At 40.1% G+C, this 19,703-nt stretch overlaps 1 protein-coding gene across 3 annotated transcripts in view; it reads left to right on the plus strand.

Annotated features, from left to right (window-relative positions):
- MIDEAS (mitotic deacetylase associated SANT domain protein) overlaps window positions 1-19,703 on the plus strand; it is a 52,662-nt gene that overhangs the window by 10,135 nt on the left and 22,824 nt on the right. For 2 of the 3 annotated variants that reach the window (XM_068684018.1, XM_068684019.1), the window contains exon 2: window positions 16,833-18,522. In XM_068684018.1, the coding sequence (XP_068540119.1) occupies window positions 17,068-18,522 (1,455 nt within the window). In that variant the 5' untranslated portion in view covers window positions 16,833-17,067. Of the gene's footprint in view, window positions 1-3,914; window positions 4,101-16,832; window positions 18,523-19,703 lie in introns of those variants that run through there. The other variant, XM_068684020.1, reaches the window with a different exon arrangement.

Consider the following 19,703-nt stretch of genomic DNA (forward strand, 5'->3'; position numbering starts at 1 on the left):
AGGGATATAGCAATCTTGCATGTGCTATTGGGTTGTAAACAACTAAGGAGCTGAGAGGAGTACTTTGTTATGCACAAAAGCACAACTGTATGTTGTATGAGGTTGATACTCATTTGCTCTATGTGGCTATACAGACCACAGCAAACAGGGTTGAAAACTGACAGTAACAACTGCAAAGTCTTGCGGAAACTTTGCCCTTCCTATCATAAGTTTTCTGCACGTGACTGCCTTGCACACAATTATTACCACTTAGCATAACACATAAGAAAGACTGTGAACAAGAAAGCTTCCTCAAAGTGTGTTCCTCGTAGCTGCTGCTACTGCTATAGTCCTGTTATAGAGAGCTGATACACGGTCATAACTGAGGAGTTTATTCTGGAAGAAAGCTGGATTTCTTTTGGCCTTTGATATTCTGTACCCCTATGCTGTCAAATCCTCAACTATGTTTTCTGTTTAAACAAAATTGGTTTATTGTTGGAAATAAGTTACTTCAAAGTTTATTGCACTTAGTGTTACTTGGTGTTGTCTTGCTGAAAAGTTAAAGCTGCATTCATTACTCTTAATCACTCCATATCCCTTTATTCATACAATTCACTTGTGGTCTCTCAGCAGCAGTGCAGATTTTCTTACAAATGCTGAATTTTGAGAACAGATGACTTACCAGTCACTTTGAAGGGAAAGAGACACTGATTGGATTTTTCTGTTAACACGAACAGTTTAAAACAGCTTAAGGAAAAGCAAAGGTTAATACTTGGCTTGCTAACGGGATTCCTAGAGTCAATATTACTTTAAACGTGACTTCTTCCTCACCCCTTTTTTATAAATATGAACAATTATTTTTTTTTCCTTTTAAGTAAGCAATGATTCCAAAAAGTTCATATGATACATGCAGAATAATGTCAACTGTCAGTTTATTTGTTCAGCAACAGCCCTTTATTATCATTAAATGCAGTTGCTGGAAAAATGTCTTTAGTCTCACATCTTAATTGAAGGCAGTGATATTAATTTTAAGATTTTTTTCTGAAATGTTTACTAGATTTCAGTACCCTCAGTGCTATTTTTTAACTTAACTTTAATAAATCTATAGTTTACTCATTTGTCTGGCATTTTAGATGAGCTGTATTCCTGGATGCCTTTACATGCACTGCAGGACCGTGCAGGAATCCATGGTTATGCTGTTAATTTCAGTCTGTCACCTCGCCTGTCTTTGCAGGGTGTTTAGTGCCTGCCCGGGGCAGGTGGTGGGGCCTAAGTTACTGGAGAGGGCCCTGCAAGTCCCAGCAGCCACAGGCACAGGTCACGGCATGCAGACTGCCAGGTGCCTGGTGTTGAGGGCATCCTGTGCTTCCTGACCCCAGAGAGTGGTGAGTTCAGCTGCGGGGTGGACAGAACCCCTTTGAGAGATACTATTTCTTCAGGCTAGGACTTGGGCTCTTGTTCAGCAGCTGATGCATTTCATTGGGAAACATAACATCAAAAAAGCATGCTTTTAGACTCCAAGTGGCTTTGGAGCAGCTGTACTACAGCTAAACAAATATAACCCTCTGTAAGAGGAAACAACTTTTCTACCAGATATATGCACAGATGGATTGTAATCACACTGAGGCCAGTGTTTGCCTCAACAAGAGAAAAAACTTCTTAGAGGAGAGCTATAAATGGAAATTTGTGCTTACATTAGCCTGCAGCAGCAATTTGAGAATACTTCCACAAGATGCCTAGTAGGAACCAGATAGGCATCTTAGGGAGTTTGAAAAATTGAAGTTAGGGAGATACAGGCCATGACATACAACTGGAATGTACATTACAATTAACTGGTCCACAGATGCCTACCCAAATGTATTTTGAATATAAAAATGGATTGTGTTTTGTTTTCTTCCAAAAAATGCAAATTTGGAAGAGATTTAGTCATTACAGATATACTTCCTAAAATATTTGAAATAGAGCAAAGTGCAGAGCTAAAATTATATTGTACTGCACTTATGAGAGCTATTGCAGAAGATAGGATTCTTCAGGAAGGAATCACGATGCATAAGTAGTGGATCTGGTATAATTTTTTTTGTCTTTAATGAACACATTAATGAAGTATTCCTCACTACTTCAAATACTAAGACAATAAAGTGGGTATTCTTATTTCTAATGGGATTCTGTTTTGAAAAAGCAACTTCAAATTTAAAGCAGAGACATGGAAATTAAAACAACACCCTTCTGTGTCTTAAAATAAATGGATTGTATCTCCTGATACAGTGCCAGTGTCCAGAGGAAGCCTCAGGGCCACGTGATGGAGTCGCATGCCTTAAAGACTAATAAATGACTTTAATCTGGTACATACATTTGCAATTGTACACCTTTCTTTCTTTTTGGGGGGAGGAAAAAAAATAGGGAAGAGGTGTTCAGTGATCACTTTTAAGTGTGGAGGTTTTCCAGATAGCCTGGGAAGGATGCAGCGCTGTTTTTGCAGTGCATGTTCCCTGAGGTCTGTGCAGCAGAAGAGACCACAGCAGTTCTCTGGCAGAAGTTGCTGTGCTCTGCTGCAGGCCAGTTTTCCACAACTCTCAGCAAGTTGGTCACCACAGATTGTTCTTTCCGCATGTCAATTTTGTGTACAAAACTACATCAGGAAATTGAAGCCAAAATTCAGGAATTGGAAGGTTAAGCATTTCCCTTGTCTTTTTGCATCTGTATGCAATTTGTTTAGGATTTTTGTCTGGGGGAGGAGGGAAGAGTGTTAACTACTTACAAATGCACATCTCCTCTCATTCCTCCCCAGAATGATTGTGGAAATAATTTCCGGCAGATTTAGTGAAACAGCTACATCCTTCTCAGTAGTAGAGGCTGTTGTAAACACACAGATTAGCAAGAAGCAGGGAGGATATTATTGCAGAATTATTGCTTCTCCATAATGAACAGGAAAAGAATGTGTTCATGTTCTGCTGATGAATGTTTTACTATTGCAGCTAGGAAAGCAAATATCCTTATTGCTGTGGACTTTACCTTCAGCTATTTATTTAACGACCACCAGAAGTGTCACTTTACTTGCTTAAGATATAAAAAACTTTAAAAGTTGGAATGTGGTAAGCAATTTCCTTTTTTAACATTAGAGTTGCAGATATGCTTATTTTAGAATTTGACTAGGGAGCTAGTGAAATGATACTGGAAATTGAGCAACTGGCAGCTGTTTTTTTTTTTTTTTTTTTTTCCTTCCTACTGCTGCTGGGAAAACCCCAAACTTTAAATCCAATGTCAGTGATTGCTGGGGGGAGGTGTGTGTATGATTTTTTTTCAGTATTTCCAAGCATTTGTAACAAATCTTTCAAATTATGAACAGTTTCTATAGTGATAATGGAGAAATTTTGCACAATATACTTTACATATCTGAAAAAAGTGTATATTCCTCTTCATGAAGCAAATATCTGTATAAAAATAAAGCGTATATATTAATATAAATGAAATGTATGGGAAAAAAACTTTATTTCTTTAAGGGAGGGAGATAAAGAGCATAATTAAAATTAAATATAACTTCTTTTTATTGCTTATAGCTGTTTTATGTCCAAGTCTGTCCTATTACAGTCAGATAAGGTAGAAGTAAAAAATAAAAATAAAAAGTACACAATTGTGGGAAGCTACTTAAAAATCAAAGTGACAAGTTCTTACAGCTGCTTAATTGGATGGGTGGTTCTCGTCTTTTGAAATAGTTTGTCTTATTTACCACAGTATTTTGTGGTACTAAGTGTATTTAGCTGGAAAGCATCCTGTTCTAGCAAATGGACAAAATGTACTGGGAATGTAGGTGTAAGAGGGAGTGCATCTGCAGACTAATACGCTTACGGCTTCAGAAAGGAGGTATTTCATTCTTCCTCCTAGTTATCTTCTCACCTTTCTCTCACGTTAGCTTCCTACATGTTCCTACATGTTACAACAGGAATAGAAATGAAGCATTGTACTTGGTCTCAATCTAAAAATTGGAAGTGATAAATTCTTCAGCCCTGAAGAAGCCCAGAAGCCGTGGGCCTCTGAAACTGCTTGATGAAGAAATCCCTGTCTCTGCACAGATGCTGGTGTGAACCTTGATGCCAACTCCAGAACCGTGCATCTCGCAGAAGGTGAGCTGAAGATACCTGAAGAGTAGAAATCTCATTAGTTAAAGCAAAGCTATATGTTTATATGAACATGGCCTGCTACATATAGGATCTGTGTAAATTTGGAAGCCTCTGTCATCTGATTTTTTTTTTTTCTTAATGGTCTTACATGCAGGTAGCTATGCTAGCTATGCATGATTTTGTTGTTGTTGATGTCTGGTTGGGCGGTACTTTGATTTGGCATGTCTCATCTGCAAGGGAGCCTTTCATGCTGATTTGAGATTTTTAATGAGGGTGAGAGAATAAAGCCGAGAATGTAAGTAGAGAGAGACTTAGGAACAGAATTGACACAACTTAATCTACTGTAATAGGTGAATTTCATCACGCTTATGTCCAAATTATTACTTGTTCTTTCTTTCTAAGTAATGCCGTGACTTAACATTCCTCATGCATAACTCTCAAGTGTTTTTTTTTTTTTTTTTTTTTTTTTTTGTGAACAGCTGCTGTAAATGCATAGCTTTTTATGGAAAGGGGAAAAAGAAGACTTGCACTTTCCTCTCGTGTTTGTGTTTAAACCCTTGTCCCTATTTTTTTTTTTCCATACAGTGATACTTCCTTGTATCTCACAACCAAATGCCTGTGAAAGTGAGGGTCTCACTGACCTTTCCTGTGACAGCAGAGTCTGTTCTGCTTTCCTCCCAAAATCACCACAAGCTTCACTTCTATTTTCTTTGAGGCTGGGGTTAAGCAAAACTCTTGGAGAACTGAGGAGGTGGATGCTCATCCCTGTAGGGGTGCAGCTGCTGTGTGCGGGCAACATGAGGGCTTGGAAGCTCGTTTGTGGCACCTCAGATGAGGTGGCTGGAGACAAAGAACGATCTTCTTTCCCCTTGGAGAGGTTGGCAGGAAGGAGGTTGTGAAGACAGGAGGATTATGTTGTTCGTGATAGTTGCTAAAAGTAAAAGTCTTGCAGGATTTCAGAGCTCCCTTTCCTTTTTTTTTAATTCTTGGACTCCCAAGTGTGCTTTTATGGTCATGGTGATCATAGGTGATTTAAATAGATGAAAAAAATATATGAAGGAGAATGAACTTACAGGTATAAATCAATATATTTCCTTCTTTCTTCATTTTAACTCGTTTCTGCATGCAGAGACGGTTGTGAGGAGTTTATTCAGCACTGTCACCTAAGCCCTAGACAAAATTACTCTTAACGTCACACTTGCAGCTGAATAGGTCTGCCTGGTATTCCTGAATTGCTGCTGTGTGTGTGTCCTGGGCACTAATACAGCCAAGGCGAGCATATCACTATGCATATATGGCTTAGAGATGACAGCTCTAATAAAAGCCAGAAAAATATTCTTAGATCCATGATAAACCTGCATTGACTGCTATATATTATTAATATAATCTTGAATGTATTATTATGCATGGCAGTTCACAGAATCTTACGGGCAGACTGAAATAGAAATATTTCAGGTAGATTTCATATGCGCTTTAGCCAACCTGAGGATGGGATTTCAAACTGAATAAGAGATTAAAGATGATTAAAAGGGTAGGGCAGTAGCTTGAGACTTGCAAGTCCCAAGTTTGGTTCCCTGTTCTGTTGTAGCCATCTTCAGACAAGTCATTTGTTAACCTCTCTCTGACTTACTCCTCTTCAATAAAAAGGGAATAATAGTTCCCTCCTTTGCTGAGGCGTTGCCAGAGTAAGCACATTAAAGAGTATGTGGTGCTGTTATACTGTGTTTATGGGGCCGTGCACCTGCATAGAATAGAAAATGTTGTAATTCAGTTTCTGTACTACAGCATAAGAAGAGAAGCCATGGACAATGAAAAGAAGCCATGGACAATAAGGGATTATACCTGACTAGCATTGTTATTTTCCTAAATATGTAAATAAAACACTCAGTTCAATTTACAGAAATGCCAGAGCACTTTGCCTTAACGTGCAGTTTCAGGCAGAGCTTTTGGACTGCACCCCAGCATTGCAGAACACTGCACCTGCTCTGAGTATTGGTTAGAGATCTCTAGTATGATGTTGCTGTATATACTAATGTTAGAGCTTTCCTACAGATATGGGTGGGTGGCCTTTTATGTGTTTTAGAAGACATTATAATTTTATATCAAAATAGCTTTAATATTTACACGAAGGTGGGGAGAGTTCTAGAGGGTATTTTAAGTAGTAGTGTTCTGTACTTGTTTCTGGATTTTAGTGCATCTGATCAAAATGGAGATGCTTTACCTGCCATCTTGCAAATGCAGTCTATAGTTGCACAGAATGAAGGAGTGAACAGAGGACAAAACTGAGATCAAGAAATTCCAAGAGTAATCTTTTTATTGGCTAATTGCTGGCTACCCATCAGTGCAAAACAGTCTCTCTGTTTACCTATTGAAAATACAGAATGTTGCATGTTATGTACGGGATGAGGTTGGGTGAATTGGTGTTAACGTATTGCTTTTGCCATTGCAAAGTAGTATGTAAACAATAAGTAGTCCAATAACTGCAAGTTTGTTTGTGGGCAAGTTCCTTTTACTGCTTTCCTCAAACTAAAGATTTGTACAATGTAAAATTGAAAATGTTTTTCTGCCTCAATTGAATCGTAGCTCCCAGACATTTTTCCAGCAGGTGAGAGCTGTCTAACAAATGTCAGCCTGCTGACAGGAGGCTGGCCATTCTTCCTGATTTTCTGGAGATGTGTTAAAAATAGTAAAGTCATCAGGAGCCGTGGGATGTAAGTTGAACCAGTAAATTGTTTGAAGTTAAGTGTTATCCAGCTGGTGAAAAAATCCTTTAGAGCCTGCTAAATGTGTTAAGATTGTAAAGGAGCATCAGTCTCAGAATTTCCTTCTTCAGTGTAGGAGGATCAGGTTAATTGAATCCTTACACTAGAAGGGCTGATTAGTTCATCAGCCTTTTGTTCTGAGGAAGAAAATTGTTATATAAGGGATTTTATTTTTAATGCTTAGCAATTTCTTTTGGAAGTGGTAAAGTGTTTAGAACTGAGCCTCTTATCAGCTTTTCTAGTAAGGTGCTGTGTGACTTTCCAGTAATTTATGGCCTTTCTCTCAAGTGGGAAGGACTTGCTGTTGCTGTTGGTGGCAATTATATAGTTAGTATCTGCAGCAAATACAGCTATTTAAAGCATAATATGGGGGTTAGTGACCTAGAATGTTGTCACTTCAATTAGAATGTATTAATACTGTTCCAGGACTTGTGGAGTGAACTGTGTAAGTGCAGAAGGAAATGTAAATGTGTGTTGTACTTCTGATCTACTTAACTCTCACAGAATTCCACGTGCAGGTGGATAAATGCAGAAGCTTTGGTGGTTTTTCTTTTGTTTTCTGTCATATCGAATGTGATCAGTGTGACCTTGATTTTGTCTTTTACTAAGAACTGAGTCCTTTATTTAATTTAATAAAGCTTTGTAAAAATTCTTAATTTTCCTTGTGCTGTTATTGAATGACATTTTTCTGTATTGGATATGAAGTGCAGGGCAGGTGGCTTGTTTGGTGCCAGGTAGGATTGTTGAGCTGATTCTTTCAGGAAGCTGCTGACTTTGCTCTGAGTAAGGCTGATGTTGCTTACACCCAGTTGTTGAAGTGCTTTATAGCACTGGTCAGTAAGGATTCAGATGAGCCATTACAGGAATGGAAGAAACAAACTTGGCATTTGATTCAGTATTGGTGTCAACCATCTTCTCTTCCCTTCCTTCACTGAAATCCCCAAAAGTCTGAAAGGAAGGGTGTGTGGCTTTGGGCAGGTAACTGGCAGGGAGTTCTGAATCCAAGGGCCTGAAGGATGCTCTAATTGTTCAGTTAAAGATGAAGGAATTGGACTATTCTCCAGGCCCCTCGAATCCTTAAAATTCTGGGATGGTCATGCTTGCCCAAGTCTTTTGCTGCTTCTACCCCCAGAATTAACCAACATTCATTCTCTATAGCTGGCAAAGAACCTGGCATAAAGAACCAGCACAATGAGAAGACTCTTTTATATTCAACAGTGGACTCAGGACTTCTTTAAAGAAGTATGTCATATTAGAAATCTGAAGTCCTGTCTCTGCTATTAAAGACTTTCTACTTGAGTAGTTCTTGAACAGATGAGCTCCGTCAGTCCTGGCATCTGGCTGGCTGCACACGTAGATGCAGACAAACCATGATCACCACTGCTTCAGCTTAGGTAACAGTGGAGAAACAGGAAGATATTCCTGGGCAGAGTGAGGCATATGGCAAAAGAACAACTGGATGTTAATATTTGTGTGACCTTCTTCCTTCAGTTTTGTGGACCCCTCCCTCTTCTTTGGTTATCACTGCTTGTATCGCGTCTCTCATTTGACTTCAAGCTCTTTGTGGAAGAATCTCTGTTCAGCATGTCAGTGGATACTGTTAATATCACGTTTATGACTTCAAAATACTTCATGAATATCAGTATGTTGGGTTTCAGGTGTTATTCGCATTTTATGAATGAATCTGAAATGGCTTGCTTAAGATGCATGTCCGTAGCAGAGCTGGAAATTGATCCCAGCTGCTCTCAGGTTCTCGCTGTGCTTTAGTCACAGCTATTCTCCAGCCAGCCACGTGCGACTGATGCCTGCTTGTTGGTGTCAAGTGTGTCTCTGCCGAGAGCTGTGGTCTAGGTATTGAGGGCATTTGTATATCTCACAAAGAAACCTCTGGGAATGGAAAGTATCATCATCTCCCTGACCTTTCACTTTCCTCTACCAAGTCTGTAGGCCATTACCTCTTGCAAAGCCACGAGGGAATCTGAAGCACTCAAAGCTCAGCACTCTGTACTCAGGGCACCCACACGCCTGCCTTTGTGTTGAAGTGTTGGAGAGGTGAGGTCAAGGGAGAAGTAATGAACCTGCAGCAATCTTTCTTATTGCAGCTTATCGCATTCAAACGTGTTTTCTTTTCAGGGCAAAAGTGCAGAGAGGTTGGCTCTGTCTCCGGGATGTGTCCACCCAATGGTGCAGCTGGTGTGTTTGTGGCAGGGGAGGCGTTCAGAGGGAAGGACTCGCTGTGGCTATGTCAGCTATGTGAATACGCGTGCAGAGAGAAGCTTTTGGCTTGCTCTTTGCTGTTCTGACTTTAGAGCCTTCTGTAATTCCTGTATGTTTGAGTCCTTGGTTGGTCTCTTTGTTGCTAGCAACTGCCTTCCCTGACAGCTCCAAACAAAAAAGCTTAAAATAGCTATCCGAGAGTTTACAATGAGAACAGTTAACCCATTTCCAGTGGGAAAGAATAGGACGTTCACATAACTTCAGACTGAAAGCAGTGTTTCATACTCCTTAATTGCGCTCTCTGCACTCTAAGGCTGCTTAAGCCTTTTCAGATCACAGTATTTGCCATGATGGTGGATTATAAAATATATTCAAAACTTCAGCACAGTTTATAAACATTAACTAATTTTAGAAATGTGTTGTGTATCTAACTGGTTCAAGTATAATTCTGCACTCTGTTTTAAAGCCATTTGTAAAGATGGGCTTTCCTGCCCTTCTGTTTACAAAAGGATGGTTTACATCTCTGTCTCTGTCTCCTAGTTCTCTCCAAGAGCTGCATGTTGTTACTGTGCAAGACAAAGATAAGAGTCTGGTGCAAATCTTGAACGTTGAGTTCTCTCAAGATGAGGGGTGGGCAAAACTTCAGTTATTTTGCAAATACCACTCATACTTTTGCTTGGATAAATTAAACTGAGAGTCTAGTTTGTATTCAGTGTCGTACCTTTTCAACAGCTGCTAGAAACAACATTGTCAATTTGTTTAAAAATAAATCAGTTATTTTTTTCCTTCATTGTTTAAGTTTTAAGTTTTTTGAGTTTTAGAATTTCAGTCTGTTTCTTTAATAGTTGTTCTTCCTCATCCATGCTGGTTTTGTTCTGGTGGAACTTTTTGTTTGTGCCAGACTTTGCCAGGCTGGTGGAAAATCCTAGAGATTGACAGCGATCCTCCTCAGTTTATAGCTTGAATTGAGGAAGGCAACTCAAATGTATAGCTTATTTTTGGCAGGTTTCTTGAAGGCACTGAACTCCCTGAACTGTCTGGAAACTTCCTTTTTGAGAATTTAGGTGTGTGTTTGTTAGTTGCAGGCAGGCACCTTTAGGCAACCGTGGACGTTGTCAAGCTTCCTGGATTGTTTTTCCTTTTTGTTATTGTTTGTCTGTGGAGCTGTTTTCCTTTGATATATTCATCCCAATTATGGGTGTGCTGTAGAATTCCTTTTTTGCTAAGCAATGCCATTTGAACGAGTAAGCCTTCCCCATTTCCTTGCTTTATTGATTTCTAGGACTTCCATCTGATACAGTTCACTGGGTTAGTCTCTTAATCAGGTGGGGTCAGAATGATTGATATTTGCTTCTAGTGCTTTGCATTTACCTTCTTTTAAGCTGGAGACCGTTCAATTGATTATTCTTGCTTGCTCACTTCGGGCTTCATTTGCTGCTCTTCTGTGGTGCCAGACTCCTGGAAAATACACTTCTCCCTGGAGAGACAGGCTTTCTAAGTTGTGGCAACTGCTCTACAATACAGAATAAGGTGAAGGGGACACTAACCCTCATCTTCCATTTACTTTTTTGGCTTTCTTGAACAATGGTGCATTTCTCCATTGCTTTGAGCTTTCCCCTCCCTGTCCTTTGGGTAGCTTGCTGTGCTTTGCTCCATGGAATTTACAAGCACGGTCTATTTTCTGCTTTCTCTGTTCTGTCCTGGGGCAATCTGTTGGAAAGCTGTGCTGTTATCCTTCCTGTTGAAGGTGTCTGAAGGTGGTGAGTGAGTGGTTGCAAACAATCTGCAGGAATTCTGATGTTGCTAACTGTCTGGAAGAAAATGTGACAAAGTTATGTGTGTAGGAGAGGCTTTTGAGGGAGAGATTGAAGCTGTTGTCGCTGTTGTCATATACATAGGGTATGGACAAGCTGTGCAAAAGCATTGCAAATCCTCCACCAAACGCAAAAACTGTCCCATGTTTTCATCACTTCCTTGGTTTGTACTTGAGACTGTTGCAATAAGTGGTGGCGGTTTCGTAGGGGCCAGTTTCTGTTAGCTGGGATAAATTTCTTGTTTGTGATGCATGATAAATCTCCGGCCATTTACAAAGAAAACCAAAACCTACATTGCTGAACTGTCAGTGTCCTGCCATTGCACTGGAGGAATTAAATTTTCTTTCCTCTTGCTGTGTGAATATAAATAGCATATCCAATTTTTACCTCTTGCATGTAGATTTAAACAATGTTTTATTCTTGATTTGGAGGGAGACTGGTAACTAGTGTCCTCTATCTGTTTTCTGATTTTTGACCCGGTTTGTTGCATGATCTTAGATGAGTTAGTTCCTCTTCGTTCCTCATGGCTAAAATGTGTGTGGTGATTTTTACCTGTTTCATAAATGTGGGATTTAACCATAATAATGAGCAAATTCAAGGGGGGGGGGGGGGGGGGGTGGCTACCTTGTTCTCTTGGGACACTGACTAGCTTGCTACATTTGACTTAAGTGGTAAAATTATTTATGGAGTCTGTTGATCATCACTAAGTGATTGAGCTTCTTAAAGGAAGATCAGTAATTTGAGTTGCTAGCAGCAGGAGGATTTAGTGGGAATTTGTTCTCATCACTCTAATTTGACAGATTCCCTGCAAGGAACTGACAACATTGTTGTGGGTAAGGCTGAGAAGGTGCATTACCTAGCACTCATGAACATGTTTTCTTTTTAATTTATCACATGAAAAAAGCTAAAATTGAAACACTTAAAAGCTAAGCTTAAAGTGATGAAGTAGAAGATGCCTGCTACCATTCATTATAGCTTCCTACATTCTTGACTTTGTCAAGGTTTGAGGAGAGGTCAGGGTCTTTATGAAGTCACTTCTGCAGTTCTCTCAGAGAAACAATCTCAAAGGATGTTAGGAATCTGCACCGTTTAAACTTGCTTATCGTGCCAAGTACAGGGGGCGTAGCAGATGAACTAAGCAAAGGACAGGACTTCACAACCCTCACAGATGGGCTGAAGAGTAGTGTTTAACGTTACTTCAGCCTGTGAGGTCGTGAACTTGGTGTGTGGAATTGTGAAATATGTGCATGCCTGATGGAAGACAGTATGTAAAGAAGAAGAAATAATGGTGGGAGGTTGTTAAATATATAGGCAAAAAGTTTTATATGGAGATTTTTTTTTTCTATAGGAAATGGTTGCAATGTTTTTTAACTTGTCCATCAAATCACATAGACTTTTTATTCTTAAGTTAAGAAAAATACTTGAAATTAAAAAGGTTTTATAGCAAACTCTCTAGGCTAATGATAAACTGAGATAAGCTGGTTGCAGTGGGAAGGGATCAGTTCTGCAGAAACTGCTTTCAGTTAAGTAAAATCTATTAAAGGAACCTCAGGGCTGGCACCTGCCTCGCGAGTGGCTCTGAATGCCTGTGCCCTGCACTTCTTGGTGGCTCTCTGTGTCTTGAAATTACTGTAGTTGAGAACAGCATCCTGGATGCTGGCAGGGAGCTTTTTAGTCATGCTATATACTTAAGTCTTTCAGCTGACTTTTCTGAAATCCCAGCCTCGTTTTGTATTTATGGTTTCTTTGATAAGGCTCTAGTGCAGATATGGTAAAGAAGTTTTAGCTAAAAAATGCTAACCTTAACTTCTCTCAGTAAGGTGCCATAGATTACATTGCTTATGCTTTTTCATTCTGGGAAATGCTGCATAAGTATCAGTTGGCTCTACGTGTATCTGATTTGTTCTTTTCATCTTTTTCATTTGTTCTTTTTCATTCTTTTTCATCTAGAAGAGAAAGCCTTGCACCACAGAAGAGTTCGTAGAAGTCTTAAAATATTTGCAGTGTTAAAGGAGGTGATACTCAATTCATATTTTTCTGAAGAAAGGTTGAGTTGTTCTTTACATGCCAGGAGTTACTGGAAGCGAAAGTAACTGGTATGGTGCATGCCAAACCTTAGAGTTATTAAATGTACTGATGTTAGGTTTTGTTTTTTCCCTGTGCATTGTAAAAGCAATGCAGAGTATTGTAACACCTCAGTATATTTGGAGGCAAGACACATTATCTTCTGGGAATTATGGTATCATACCTGGCACTGTGCTTTGTTTGAAGGTAAGAACTCTTCAGAGGCACACTGCTCCAAAGCACATTTAAGCCTGAAAGTGTGTTGCCATTTTACTGTGCAACTTCAGGCTGACTCTTGTGCTGAAATTAAAGTAAAACAAAACAAGAAACCCCAAAGCAGATAATTGGCTGGGATGATGATAATGTGAGCTCGTCCCTTGACCTCAGGGAGGGAAGCCTGCTTAGTCATAGAGCTAGCAGCGCTCAGCCAATGAAGCTGCCAAGTGTGAGCTTTCCTGGAGCATAGTCATGCTGCAGCTTGAACGTCTATAACTTCAGCTTAAACTATGGACTTTATTATTATGATGACTTTCAAGATATTTTCCAGCTGTTTCCTATATTGAAAGAAATTTTAAAATGTTAATTTTGTGATGTTTTATCAGCTAGCACTAAATGCACTAAATCTTTTTTCTTTTTTCTCTTCCCAAGAAGAGACTTCTCAGTTAGGACTTCTTTGTTTTTGCATGCAGCTGGGGGAGCTGGGATTTTCCTTGTGTTTTGTTCAAAGTACCTTAAATCCCTTTCCTCCCCAGTAATGCCATTTTTACTGTCTTGGGTTTTGTGCTGTTGTAACTTCAGTTGGTCAATGACTACAGTCTTCTGAAGTGACAAACAAGGTAACTTCTGTAAGAGGCACACAATATTTTTAGAAGCCTCTTTATGCAACGCGCACATACATATTCCTTTTCCTCTTTTAGGTTATCTCAGAACTTACTTGTTTTTGGTAAACTTTGCCTCATAATACTTTTGTTACATCTCTTTTCTAGACAGGGGTAATTCTAAACCAGCCCAAGATAGACTTTGTAATATCCATGGTTTCTGATCTAGTAGTGGAGGATCCACAAAAGTGAAGGTTTGGAGAGCTGTGTAAATGCAACACTTTGAAAGCTGTGAGAGGTCTTGCTAAAGGTGTTTTGGATACTTTTGAATGTGGTTGCAGACCTCAGTCGCCACCTTTTTGTTTGTGTTGGTTTTTGTTTGTTTGCTTCATTTTTAAGGGTTAAATACAAGGATCATTGAAGTTGTTTGCCAGCTGTGGGGTTCTTCCTTTTGAGTGCTGCCTAAGAGTAGCAAATCTGTTTCAGCAGAGATCTAAAGGTTGTGTTAGAGGTTTAAATTTGTTCTAGTGATAATGTCTTCTGATATACAGAAAACAAATACATTGTTTTATGATAATTAGGGGATTGATCAATACAAAACCACACAAACATCAATGGAAGGAAAGCAGGTATGAGGTTGTCTGATTTGGAGAGAAAAAGATTTTGTGATGATTTCAGAAAGTAAGATAATATCATTAACCATTATTATTAGCATTACTAAGGTATTGTGGTAAAGCTGTTAGCTCTGTGAAATTCCTAGCAGTGCTGCAAAAAGCAAGAGAATAATATTAACATTCTCGAGAGGCATATAGCAACATTGTCACCTCTACGTTTATGCTACCAGGGATCAAGTTTCCTGTTGTGGGATATTTTTTCCTCTCATTGTGACATTTTGACAGAGGATTTCATCAAATAATTTTTTCCTTGTTTTTTTTTTTTTGCGTGCACTAGTTGCAATTTAAAGATTTTTATTTTTTTTTTTCATCTCATGCGTCCACAATTTCTCTTAGGGTTATTTTTGTCTTGTTGAAAGAGGACTGGTAAATGAGCTGAGAAGTTTTGCTTGAAGAAGGAAGGAACGCCCTGGCTCTGTGATACGGGGTGGCAGAGATCCATGGTTTGTAGCCAGGGCGAAGGGGGAGGGAGCGTGGGGGGGAACAGCTATGTAACAGACTGAGGAAGTGAGTCACATCTCTGTGAAACACAGGCCCATGGTTCCACTAGCACTGAAGCCAAGCCTGGCCTCCAATGTGGAAATTGCGTAAGTTAATTTAAACCCTTTGTCTTTTCCTCCTCATCACACTCCCAACTCCACCCCAGCATTAAAATCTGCACCATAGCCATATCCGTTTAGAGGAGACTCAAGTTACAGGACTTTAGTGAGCTGTACACTTTTGTTATTTTTCTTTTTCTATAGAGAGATGAAAGGATTTATTGCAGGCTTCAGTGGCATGTGTATGTGTTAGTCTTCCCTGCTTTGTGTAGACTTGGGAAATTCAAGGGCAGTTTTTTTAATAAGAAATGGCCTTGCTCTTTCTTGAGAATTTTCTGGTATGTCCACAGTACAAATAGAAAACCTCCTGCCTTTTCATATACAGGAAGAAGGGACTTCTGCAGTCAATTCCTATATTGCAGATTTTTCTAAAAACACTTGGTGACTCTGGAATGAAATGTACTATTTTAGTAGTAGGTATTAGTGAATTTACAGACCTGCTTTCATTTTATCAGTCAAGAAAAACGTTCCTCTTTGTTTTAAATTGCTGTTATTCTCTGAGATTTAAGGCCTTTTAGTCCATGTCTACAATTGGTGGGTTTCTCCCACAGTTGTCTGTGTCCAGTTCATCTCAGGTAAGGGAGTCCTTAAACTTTTTCAGGTTTTGCAGAATCCCTGAAGAATCCTTGCTATAGTTGTTGTTCATGCCTGTGCCTCTGAAGCTTGAGAATTATACCTGGTAGTCAAGGGAAACATGATTTTATAGCAAAGCGGATGCAATAAAATTAGATTTTTTTTAATGATCTCTTAAAACCTTTCTGAAGTGTGTGCACAGTGTGACTTGAAGTGGAACATAGTATGTATTGAAAAAAGTTAGTAATAGAGACCTGCATATTGGTACTTGGGTTTTATTAGTTTAACAATTTCACTAAATTTAAAACTAAATTCGTTAAAAGGCTATAGGTGTCCTAATAGAAACCCTAGTATGTGTATTACATGTATGCATTAGACCTTAATCCTGTAAATTAGGATCTTAAAGCCTGAGTTTGTGGCTAGCTTTTTTCCAGGGAACAAAAGAGTGGAATTGTCTTAGGCTCTTTGTTCTGGAAAAAGTTTCTCCTGTTACGTTTTTAGCTTTACAACAACAGATGTTTGATGATTTTCAGGAGCAGTTGTGATAATCTGCCAGAGCTACTATGCCATGAGTGTGACCTGAACAGGAGCAGTTGCTTTCAGCTGTTGAAAAAAGCATCTGAGAGGGCAACAGGTTGAGCAGGCCCTGTCTGCAGCAATTGGATGCCTGATGGGCAGTTCTAAATTGGAAAGCAACTGTAATGATTGGGGGCTAGGAAGAAATGATGGCCTGCTGCTGGACTGTTTACTTCAAAATGCTGAATGTAACATCTTGCTGTGTGTGCTGCCTTGGCGTGTGTGTGTTTTTAATGTCTTTGGGAAATGTGGCCTGACACATCATTTTTCTCTTTGCTCAGTCATCAGTTTATTTTAATTTACTTTTTTTCCTGTGTGTTTTTGAGTTCAGATTATCCTGGCTACAGGAAGACATAGAAATAATTGGCCAGAAGAGAGAAATGTTAAGAGAAATGAAGAATAAGCTTGAGGGATGAGTCAGAAGTCTGTGTGCATCATGTAAATATAATATGTCTGTTTTGTAAAACTAAGTTGTCTTACATTTTCTTAGCAGGTAATATCTATTGTTTCTGACATACATTGCACCGATCTTCATTTCCGTCAGAAACGGGACAGACATGTACATCACTGTTTATTGCATGACTGCTTGTATTCCAGTTGTTTGCTGATGATTCATGGCAATTACTTCTCTGTTTCAGGACCTGTAACTAAGTGGACCCTGCTGACCTCTGAACCACAAAGGATAAGAGTGAAAAGAAGTCTGAGAAGCACGCGAAGAAAAAGGAAGTGGATGTACTTTCATCTGGACTTCTTTCCTGCCCTTTATTATTAAAACTGAATGGAAAAGACAGACTTACGTGCCTTTTCTCCCCCAACCTCAGGGATGGGTGGATTGTAAATACAGTGTGTGCAGCTGGTAGAACAGACTGAATCATGAATCTTCAGACTCAGCAAAAGTCTTCAACCAAAAGGACTGGGAAACGAATTGCTTATTTTAATGAACAGGATATAGCTGTGTCATCAAAAGAACCACAGCAGCAGCTTAAAGAAGGCCAGTACTATGGTCACGGAGGGAATATACCAGTCTCCCAAACCATGGAGATTCCTCACACAGGAGGATTAACAAGTGCCCCTAACAATGTTGCTTTGATGAACTCTGTTTACAATCAAGACAGGGGAGAATCAATGATGATGTCCCAGCCAGTGACAGCTGTCAAATGGCAGAATTCCCTAATGGGAAACCGGTTGCCAGAGAGAGGTGATGCCCACTGGCAGTCTCCACCTGCAATGTGGAACCACGGTATGGTTTTTGGGGGCAACCCTAAAGGACCCCACTCCAATGCTGGTGCCCCAGGGTTCTATGGCCACCCCGAAGCCCTTAAAAGAAATCAAGAGAAAGGAGTGTTTGTGTCACAGCTGGACTTGTATGAAGATGCTGTCCAGCAAATGATGTCCCAGAAGGCTCAGCTGGAACAGCAAGCCCTGGTTAGACAGCAAGCACAAATGAATTCTTTTCATCAGATGCAGAAGCAGCAGCAGCAGAATCAAAGTCTGCCACTGCAGCCTTTCCAACTTGCATTTGGTCACCAAGGCCAGAAGCAAGGTCTTCCTGAATTACTGCATGTCTTTCAAGAAGCACCAGCTTCTTCCAGTCCAGCATTTACTGCTCAGCAAAAACAGCAAGCTCTTCCCCAACTACAGCTGTTTGAAAATTTCTATCCTCAACAGCAGCAGCAACAGGCTGCCACGCAAGCCTTCAGTCTACAGCAAACTGCTTCCATAGCACAGCCTCATGTGGCAGCTGCAGCACCTCAGCATCACATGATGGCACACCAGTTTCAGCAAACGGAGAGGAACCAGGAACTATTCAAGGCTCTAACAGAGCAGAACCAACAGACAGTGCTACCTCAGACCCAGATTCCCTTTCCAAGAAGGTCACGGAGACTCTCCAAAGAAGGTGTCCTGATGACATCTGCAGGAGACGTGTTGGCTTCCAAGCAGGCAGAAGAACAATCTAGCAATTTATTTCTCCATCACTGGCACACACATCAGCAAGAGGTCCCATTGCAGCAGCCGCCTGAATCGCTGGCCCACAACAAAAGTAGCTATTCACACCCCAAGAGAATGGATCTGGGGCAGAAGGACGCCCTGGTCAACAGTGAACTGTGTCAGATGGAAACAGAGAGGCAAGCTGTGGCCCAGAACGGTAGAGATGGGGAGAAACAGACAGCAGCAGCTGAAGAAAATGCTCCGAGAACTAATGACTTTCAGGGTGTTAGAAGAGGTGTAATCCAGAGTACACGAAGGAGACGGCGTGTTTCTCAAGAAGCCAATTTGCTAACTTTGGCCCAAAAAGCTGTGGAGCTGGCTTCTCTTCAGAATGTCAAGGTAAGATACACATCCTAGCCAATATAGTATGAGGACTGGTTTAGGCAATAGGGCCGAAATGCAAAGGAATTAATGTACTTAAGCAGGATAGGATGGGATCTCGATTCAGGAAGTTCTGTAGTGCAGCAAGAGCAGCTCTAGAGTTGTGGGATGTAAGTTCAGCTACTGCAACTCGCAGATGTGGGAGAATAGCTCTCGTGCAGCAAAACCACCTAAGGGCAGTTTTACTTCACTAATACCAAATGTGATTTTAGCCCAGGACTGAGGTCAGAAGTTTTCTGCTTAGTCCTCAAGCTGATCAGGAGTTTAGAGCAGCAAGCATAAGCAGTTCACTTGTTATCTTTTGACCGTTTTCACATTCTCCTCCTTTTATGTTAAGACTGCTGCTTACCTACTAATTTTTCACTTTTAGAGGCTGAAGTGTTTCTAAATTGTGTTAAATCCTGCTACTTGCATGTTCAGTATTTCCCTTGCCATGACAAGACGGCAAGGGTCAAAATGAGCACAGCAGAGGCAAGAGACGGGATTCTGGAGTTGGTTTTTGTTTGTTTACAAGGTGTTTCTTGTGGTTCTCTTTCAGGTGTAGTTTGACTAATCTTTCAGTGAATGCCTCTTATGAGAAGTTAAGATATGCTTTTCTTTGGAAGTTCTGTTGCCAGAGAGTGACGAAATAGGGGTGTTAGTGTGAGCTACTTTTACCTACAGTTTTGCCACTTGAGTTGCTGCCCAGTCAGACAACAAAGGGAAGGGAATTTTTTTCCTCATTATTTTTTTTTCCTCATCTGTCTGTGGCTGTTTTTTCCAGTCTTTTCCTTAGAGGGATGTGGTGATTGAATAAAAGAACTGGGCTGAGAAACACCGAGACAAGTATCCATAGCCTACTCCACATCTTGCACAGCAACCAGTGGCTGTTGATGCAGTCTTCAGTCCTTGTTGCTCTAAGTCTAGCTGAACAGGCTGTCTACCAGAAGATCTGATATGAAACTTAGAAGTAGTTAGCAGTGTGAACTATTAATTGCTTCTGTTCCAGCCATTGCATGTTTATATTGCAGGAAGGCCTACAATTAGCACTGCAGTCTGATCAACACAGTGGCAAGAGAAAGCTAACAGCATCTAGAAAGGCCTGACAGGTGAAAATTACTCATTTGAAGGCATGGCTGCTTCTAGCTTGATTCATAATG

Source organism: Anas acuta, chromosome 5, assembly GCF_963932015.1.
Source record: "Anas acuta chromosome 5, bAnaAcu1.1, whole genome shotgun sequence".
Lineage (NCBI taxonomy): Eukaryota > Metazoa > Chordata > Aves > Anseriformes > Anatidae > Anas > Anas acuta.